At 46.3% G+C, this 9,121-nt stretch overlaps 1 protein-coding gene across 2 annotated transcripts in view; it reads right to left on the bottom strand.

The window, feature by feature from the left end:
• BAIAP2L1 (BAR/IMD domain containing adaptor protein 2 like 1) overlaps nt 1–9,121 on the bottom strand; it is a 67,970-nt gene that overhangs the window by 9,894 nt on the left and 48,955 nt on the right. The window contains exons 8-11 of one of the 2 annotated variants that reach the window (XM_077758714.1): nt 8,907–9,054; nt 7,056–7,263; nt 6,350–6,427; nt 5,137–5,305 (exon numbers count right to left, since the gene is read on the bottom strand). In XM_077758714.1, the coding sequence (XP_077614840.1) occupies nt 5,137–5,305; nt 6,350–6,427; nt 7,056–7,263; nt 8,907–9,054 (603 nt within the window). The remainder of the gene's footprint in view (nt 1–5,136; nt 5,306–6,349; nt 6,428–7,055; nt 7,264–8,906; nt 9,055–9,121) is intronic. The other variant, XM_077758715.1, reaches the window with a different exon arrangement.

Below are 9,121 nucleotides of genomic sequence, written 5' to 3'. Positions count from 1 at the left end.
TGGCAGCATTTGAAGTAAAATAAAATATATATAATATTAATATATATATTATATATAAATGAAAACAGCTGTTTATTTCAGTAGAAATGTTATTAATTCGAGAGTATCCTTATTTCTGTCTCAAGAGTTGGGTAATTTATCAGTTTATTTATAATAGAGCCTGAGATAAAATTGTCACCATAAAGCCATATATCTTTCTATGTTAAATATAGTAAAGGCATGATATACACACATGAAAAAAAATGATCAAAAGTGAGAACAGTCTCTCAAATTGTACTTTGTACTTTTTTTTTTTTTGAGAGAGCCAGAGCGAGTGAGGGGCAGAGAGAGAGAATCCCAAGAGAAGGAGGAGAGAGAGAACCCCACATAGGCTCTGCACTGCAGAGCCCGAAGTGGGTCTCAAGCTTATGCATGTACTTTGTATTTTAAAAATCCGTAAGTAACTTTGTCTTTAAGGAATACAATACATATCCTGATTATTTTACATTATTCAAAATGTTTTCCTAGTAGTTACATGTATAGCTTATTGCAGATAAGAATGTTTTTCTTTTTTAATGTTGGCACATCAAAGATCAGGAACTCATAATTACATAAATTATCAAAAAAAAAAACCCCACCCCAAAAAACAGAAAAACCTCCTGGGGCCCTGGATGGCTCAGTTGGTTGAGTGTCCAGACTTCAGCTCAGGTCATGATCCCACGGTTTGTGAGTTCAAGCCCCGTGTCAGGCTCTGTGCTAACAGCTCAGAGCCTGGAGCCTGCTTTGGATTCTGTGTCTCCCTCTCTCTCTGCCCCTCCCCTGCTCGTGCTCTGTTTCTCTCTCTCAAAAATAAACATTAAAAAAACAAAAACAAAAGCAAGCTCCAACATACATTAACGTGAGCAAACCAGAACTGCTTCCAGACTGAAGACAGGACAGTGGTTTCTCCAAGCAGGACACACCAGTTGGTCACTAGCTCCGTCAGTTTTCACCTTAAATAACTTGTCATCCCTTCCCATCTCCACTGGACGCGACTCCCACCACCCTTGCTTCCTGGACGACTGCACTGCTTCCTGCCCCATCATGAGTCCCCAGCACACACCCTGAGGGCTGCCAGCAGATGCCACCCAGGAGGACGGAGGAAGGACGACGTACAGCTTTGATTTCAGCTCGGTCATGATCTCACGGTTAGTGGGATTGAGCCCTGCGTCCCTGCTTGGGGTTTTTTCTCTGCTCGGGGATTTTTCTCTGCTCCTCCTCCCTGCTCTCTTTCTCAAAATAAACATTTTTTAAAAAAATTTACGTGAAACCAAACACTAATAGGTGCTAAAATGAAAGACTAAAAAAATGTCTTCTGGCTTGCAAGACAGAAATAGGGGGACTGACTGGTGTATCAGGGTGATGCTGGCCTCAGAATGAATTAGGAAGTGTTCTGTCCTGTTCTATTTTTGGGAAAATGTTTGAGAAGGATGGTATTAGCTATTCTTTATTATGCTAGGCAGCAAAAAACAGGATTTTTGAATGTATCTAATTCAGTGTAATAACAACTGCATCACTGCTTTTGTTGTAAAGCTTTACCGACACAGTAAAAAAAGAAAAAACAACAAAGTTTTCTAAAACTGAGACTGTTGGCTAAAGTGTCAGTGTTTTCACTGTTATAATTTCAGTGTTAACTATGATTTTGGGGCAAGGTTCTTTTATCTTAAAAGACATCACATAGCCTTAAGAAAACAATGGAGTGAGGCGGTTATTATCAAAGCTGCTGAGATCACAAAAGGAGAGAGAACCAGACATGAGTCCCCCACGGATGGACTAGCCACCACCACCAGTGATGAAATGCTCTAACAAAACAGGTAAAGAAACAAAACCGTAATACCAACTGATGAAGGCCGAGAATGCAGGAGAATGCGGTGAAGGACACCACGTGAATGCGTTCAGCAAAACCCAGCCTGGGGACACCCTCCAGGGCCAATAATCTGGTTCTTCCAGGTGAGTTACAAGGAAAAAGATACGTAGATACAAACACTTGTCATGAGACTTGGTGACCAATTACAACATATGGAGCCAGCCTGAATCCAGACTATACTGTTAAATTTTTAATAAGACAATTAGAAATTTGATGATTGAGGAATGATGATTAATGATGTTGAGGAAGTGCTGTCAATTTTTAAAGGTACTGTGGTTGTGTAAAAATAGAAGGTATTCTATTCAAACATAAAATGTATTTAAGGCATTTATACGTGAAATTACATGAAGTCTGGCACTAGCATCGAATTGACCTGGAGTGGCTGGGGGCAAGGTGAAAAAAGACTGGCAAATGACCTGGTAACTGTGAAAGCTGGGGGTGAGGGGACCAGGTCATTAGATACCAGACTCTTTCCACTTTCGTGTTATGTTCGAATTTTTCCCTAAGAAAAAGTAGAAAATCAAACCAAAACAGGAGAAGGCATTAGGACAGGTCACACCAGGAGACCGTGTATCTTGGTATTCCTGGGTCCTGAGTTTTGTGACATGCACTTGGCAAGGTTTTTTTCCCTAGTAAAAGGAATTGTTATGCTTTTAAAATGCTTCAAAATCATTTCCAAACACTGTGAATATTGCTTTAAAATGTACTAGGGACTTTAATAAAACAGCATTTGATATCTTTGTCCTTCTAAGCAATTTCTCTTCCATCATGAGGGAATGGGAAAGCTCCATTTTCAATGGTTGTGGGTCATTTTTCTGAAAATAATTTTTGCAATTAGGTATTTGTAGCTTGGAATGATAAAGGTGCAAACAATATATTGTACAGTGTGCTTCTCTAAGAGAAGCCAAAGACATTTTTGAATGAGATTGCAAAACCTTGCATTTCCTGGATCAGAACACGCCATGTTAACTTATGAGGAGGTAGGCATGTTCCAAAACACCCCAAGGCTCACACTCTAACAAACACAGGGCACATTTTTAAGAGTGCCCATCCCATGTAATCTCGAGACTGTGGCCAGGCACCATTCACAGCTGAACAGAGGCCGCCAGGGGTGCTGCCAGCTGGGGTAGAGCTAGGAGCCACACCCCCCATGAGAAGCAGGGAGATACTTCAGTGTGCACTACAGAAAGGACTACACAGGGGCGCCTGGGTGGCTTAGTCGGTTAAGTGTCCGACTTTCACTTAGGCCATGATCTCGCGGTTCATGGGTTCGAGCCCCGCGGTCGGGCTCTGTGCTGACTGCCAGCTCAGAGCCTGGAGCCTGTTTCAGAGTCTGTGACTCCCTCTCTCTCTGACCCTCCCCTGCTCACGCTGTCTCTCTCTCTCTCTCTCTCTCTCCTAGAAATAAATAAAACATTAAAAAAAAATTATAAAAAAAAAAAAAGAAAGGACTACACAATAACTGGAAACTAAAAATCAGAGTAGCCGGGAATTATTGCACCCAGTACCTATGGACCGCCCACAGTGCTCTGGGGCATTTCCAGGAGGAAGCCGGCGGCCCCCAGAGTCCAGCCCACTCTCTGGCCCTGGCCTCCCTGGCTCCTTCCCGCTGAAGTCTAGCAACCATGCAGCCTCACAGAGGTCTGGACGCCACCTGTCCCCTCCTCTCCCACCCCCCCCATAGTTCTGTCCATGGCCACGCCTGGATTCCAGGGTCTGGGACACAGCCCCACCCCTGCAAACACCTGGAACTCCCTGCTCCTCCCCCAGCCCCACCACCCAGTAACCCTCCAACACTAGTTCCTTCTTGCCAGAGCTGAGCAGCAGCATGTTGCTGCAGAAACAACCACACGTCCTGACTTCATTTGCGATCAGGACCCTGAATTGTAAACAGGCTTTGGCATTACTCTCGATTGCAACTACTGCCGTGCAGGCACCTTCTCCCTCCTCAGAATGCCTGTGTCACAGATTCTCTTTCTTGAGACTTGCTGGCTCTGCCCCCATCAGCTAATGATCTCACTTCTCTGGCCGACAGAGCGGATGTCCTCAGTTGGGCATTCCCTGTGTGTCCCTTCTCCTGGCCCCACCACTGCCTCTGCCAGGTGTGCTCTTTTCGCCTTCTAGGCCACCAACCCTTTTCTCTATCCTGCTCCTTCTTTGTGATATAGTCTATCCTGAGAAAAAACTGACAGCACGTACCCCTTTCTCGATTCTCTGCCATCCTGGAATCATGGCCTCGTTATCTGAGCATGCTAAGTACGTGCCCTCCTCTGCTCCTGTGTCTGGGAATCTCTCCCCTTGACCCCTGCACGATGGGCTCCTTGCCATTCAGGTCTCAGCTTCGACACTGCCTCCTTGGGGGGTGTAGATACGGTCACATGCTGCCCAGATCCCCCTCAGGACCCAGGAACTGGTTCTTAGCTGCAGGGGGTGCTGCCGTCAGTTGTCCAGGCTCTTCAGGAAACCGCCCTGGATAATGCCCTCATGCTCTAGATGCCCTCACAATCCCACTTCTCCCCTGCCTGATGCCAAACCCTCCTCTCTCACAGGGGTGCCCCCTGGGGCTCCCTCATAAGCGTCTGCACGCAAACCTGGGACATCCATCCGAGCTGTCACCCCTTGCCTCTGTCACCTCACCTCGCTGTAACTCTGCACGGCTAGAATGTGGGTTCCAGCAGAGCCGGGAATTGGTGTTGCTCATCTCTGTACCTGGAGAGCCCACACCAGGCGCTCAGCAGACACAGCTGCTGAAGGCATGAGGGGGCTCGGGGTGCCCGCAGTCCCTCTGGTCTTTCTTATAGGGTTGTATACAATTCTAGAGAACATATGTGACGTGGTGTTTCCCCAGCACCTGGTGCACACTAAGCACTTTCTGAAGGCACCAAGATAAAGTTACCGCTTTTAACCTTAAGCCTTCCTTCAGGGAGTAATATGAAAATCGAAGAAAACGCAGAACCAGGTGAAGTGACTGATGGACTGCAGTCAGAACAAAGGTGGGGAGAGAGTAAAACCTGATACCATCTGACAAACTGCATTTACAGATGAAATACAAACAGAAGAGGGACAGAGCGGCTGAGAGGAAGCTAAGTGGCTGTGTGACAGAGAAGGGAACTCAGAAGAGACAGGACACAGGGCCTGCCCCCACCCTGCCCCACAGTCGCCACCTCAGTCCCTGCAGGAACAATGGCCCACACCCCCCACCGCCCTTCAGGAGTTGCGTGCACAGCGTGCCACGCTGCAGCTCTACTCACAGGAGACGTGCTTTCTGGTGCTTTAAAGGTAGAAGTACTTTTAGAAATGTCTGCTCTTGTATCTGCAGCCGCTCCCAGGGACAAACATTCCAAGTAATCAGGCGGGGGAATGACCACACTGCTTTTCTCGGATAAGTTCACCGTGCTGATGCTTCTCACTGGCGCTGGGCTAACAAGCAACAGGTAGAGAACGTGAGTTACATGATATCCCGCCATCTGAGCCCCAAACATCCTGAACATCCTATGGCCAAAACTACAACAGATTAACATTCATACAGGTTGTGAGGAGGAGAGTATGTGCAATGTACCTCTAGGTAAAAAGTACTGTCATGTTTTCACTGGTTTATGAATGTGCACTCAAACGAAAACGAGCTTAATTAGGGGCTGGATCTTGATTAATTCAAGGAGATCAATAAGAAAATGAAAACTACAGCAAAGGCTGTAGCAAAAGTGCTGAACACTTCAGATTAAAAACAGAAACAAAAAAGCCTCAGCATTTTGACATCGTAAAATGTCAAAATTTTTATTTTTGGCCTAGTGGTAGCTGAGCTAGTCTGCCAGCGAGGAGGATACACAGATGACATGGACCAGGACTTGGGGGGCTTGAGGGCATCAAGTGTGGTGCTCAAAGGTCCACCGGGACGGCTGGACGGGGTGCAGGATTTCCCTGAGATGGAACCACCGAGGATGGGGTGGTTTCGGGTAAAGATGAGAAGGGCAGTCTGGAGGGGTCACTTCTGAGGACCCCACGGGGCAGCTGACCACAACTGCCCAACACACACAGAAATGTTCACAGCCAGGTGTGAGAAAGACCTTCCTGGGTTCTAGCCTTGGCTCCACCTTTCTGTGCCTTGGTTTCCTCAATTTCAAAGTGGCGACCTACCTCATAAGGCTGTTCTGAGAATTAAATCAACTGGTCAGTATAAGGCATGTTGGCACTTGCTAAGCGGTGATAATGATGACGGTCACCTTGGATTTAGTAACCAGTTGGGAGGGGGGTGTGGTGGGTGGTTCCAGAGGGCTGGCGGGGTGAGGAGCAGAGTTTGGGGGTGTGCCCTCACAGCAGAAGCCACAAGGGAAATAGCCATGGGGTAGTNGGGGGGTTCCCTGTGGGGCTGCTCCACATCCAGACAGAATTCTGATATGGCCGAAAACATGTGGTCAAAGGAGAGTTTGGGGTCACTGGGAAACAGGAGCCACTATCAGGTCCTACCTTGGTGTGGGCACAGTCATGGCCTCCTTTGCATCTTCTTCCAGCAACTTCGTGTAAGATGCTGGGAACCAACCCCTCCTGTGGGTGAGATGTGAGAAAAAAACCTGATTGTGGGGTCAGCCGCAGACAAGCAGGCAATAAACGCATGATGGGAGGACTTGGGGCAGCTCCGGGGCAGACCGGTCCCTTTTCACCACATCACACGATGAGTATTTTATATACAGCATCTGTTTTATTTGGATTTCCTTTTTGGCTTTTTTCCACATTTATTTAATAGGTGAATAATCTACACAGAAAACTGATTTAACCAGCTTCCAGTAAAGCCTGTGCAACTACTCATTGAAATGATAACATTGGCCTTTAAACTACTGGTGGGATAAATCTTAAGAAAATCTATCTGATGTGTTGATTATCCTTGAGAAATCCAAAGTCACATAAAAAAGTATTTAAACCACTTTCTGAGGTGACTTCATATAATCAATTCAAGAATCCCACTCGCCTGTAGATGCACAGACGTACAGAAAACAGTCCATGACAGAGTAACTCTGATGAACTAAACTAGAACCGTAACTAAAGTATGAACTTAACTTTGGCAAAAATGCTGCCGTGACCACAAAGACCCTGCCCCTCAAAGGAGATACATCAGTTCCCGGAAGCAGCGGGTGGTCCTGACTCCCACGTGGGCAGGATCTACCCTGAGACTTACACTTTGGTGGTGTCGTGCTCCCCGTAAAGCCAGCCGTCCTTCTCTTCAGGGACAAGCAGTGTGAGGACATCTCCCTGGGCGAAGCTAAGCAAGCTCTGGTTTGCGCCTGCGGTGTGTGGGAAGATGGTTCTCACCTTCTGCTTCTTCATCATGTTCAGTCCGGTTGCGACAGAAACCGATCGCTGTAAACTGGGATCATCTGAAGAATCTGTTAAAAGTGAGCACAGAAGTGATCACTTTTCAAGGAGTGATAACATGGTAAATTCACACCAGCAAACCCCAGAAAGCCACCCACTCCTGTCTGCCAGCATCCCTTCCGCTGCAGCTCCACGTGCTCTATTTCTGCGCCTTAGTCTTTGCCTGGACCGACAGCCGGACGGAGACAGTGAGGAGCAGAGGCAGAACTGCAGCCAGAGGCCCCTCACGGAGGAAGACCCTTGAGGCTGCCCACTCTTCCCCAGGCGGAGAGGACACAGAGTTGCCAAGCCTCACCCGCGCTTGGATTTAGTCAGAGGCTGGCTGATGCATCACTAGAGGGTCTGAGGCTTTCCTCGAGCTCCTCTCCCAACGCGAATCCCAAGGCAGGGAGGGCCATCAACTCAAACCCCACTGCCCACAAGCTGGGCCACAAAGAACAAGAGGAGACTGGACACGCAGCTGCCCCCGCCGTGCTCATTTACTGAACCCTCCCTAAGCAGAGCCATCCATGCTTTGGATGGTTCACAGCTTCTGAGGGAAGGAGTGGTTATCATCTACAGTGACTCGTTGGGATCACACATGGCCTCACTGGACACCGGACGTGGGTGGCCTGACGCCACGGTCTGGAATGCACTATGTGAAGCACGGAGCTGTACATTTCTGTCTCCATTCAAGCGTGAGCTGACACCTACCACCCCAAAGAAACAAAACTGCCATTCTGAAAATCTCTCCCATCTCACCCAGCGCTGCATGGTCTGGGTGGCTCTCTCTAGCACACAGCTTGAACGCCATGACTTTCATACAATGGAGCCCGTGAGACACCTATCACAGAGAGAGGGGTCTCTGGTGTCAAAAACTCTGTGCACAGAGCGCAGCCTAACCGAAGCCGCCTGAAATGCCTGCAAACAGTAACTGGTCCTGATTTATTGAAACAGCAACAGAAATTTAAGCAGTGAAGTGTCCAGAAAGCATGAAGTTCTCTGTTAGAGATGATTAAAAACACTGATTACAATTCAAACTAAACCTACTGATAAGATTAATAACCATAATTTTGTCATGGGAACTTTTATAGTTTGTTTTATTGAAAAAAAATTTTATTGCAATCGCCATGGCTCAGTATGGAGGCTCTTTGTATATTGTATTTTAAAATATAACAGCTTTCTTTTTTTTAATGTTTTATTTATTTATTTTTTGAGATAGAGACAGAGACAGTGTGAGCAGGGGAGGGTCAGAGAGAGAGGGAGTCACAGAATCTGAAGACAGACTCCAGGCTCTGAGCTGGCTGTCAGCAGAGAGCCCGACATGGGGCTCGAATCCACGAACGTGAGATCATGACCTGAGCCAAAGTCGAATGCTCAACCAACTGAGCCACCCAGGTGCCCATAAAATGTAACAACTTTCCATAGCACAGTTACTCTATATAAACATGAATCAGTACATGGAATTAGTATGTGTTAAAGAATGTGTCACTTATAAAATGTCTTATGGTTTTATAATAAACCATACCTTTATTTATTTTGAAATGTAAGTTCCAATATGGCAATGCTGAATGTGTGCTACATGTTGATTTACCTCATGGTAACATTTACCCAAAATAGTTATTAAAAAATTTTAAAAAGCTACTTTAAAAAGAAATCAAAATAAGTATCTTACCTGTTGAATTCTTTATCTTTTCTGAATTCTGTGCAACTGTTGTTGGGTTATTAAACATATCAATCAAAGGACTGGTATACGCTCTGGCAGAAGGAGCTGGGGGCACCTTTGGTGAATATTTAGAAAGGGTGTCATAATCTTTCCCAACCTGTGAAAAATTCCTTATTAGTTTAAAATTAGTGTAACAAAGCAATGGACTTACAGAGATTTCCAGG

The sequence above is a fragment of the Crocuta crocuta genome, unplaced genomic scaffold (genome assembly GCF_008692635.1).
Source record: "Crocuta crocuta isolate KB4526 unplaced genomic scaffold, BGI_CrCroc_1.0 scaffold273, whole genome shotgun sequence".
Classification (NCBI taxonomy): Eukaryota; Metazoa; Chordata; class Mammalia; order Carnivora; family Hyaenidae; genus Crocuta; species Crocuta crocuta.
Note: the sequence above shows the minus strand (reverse complement) of the source record. Positions and strands in the feature narration are given on the sequence as shown.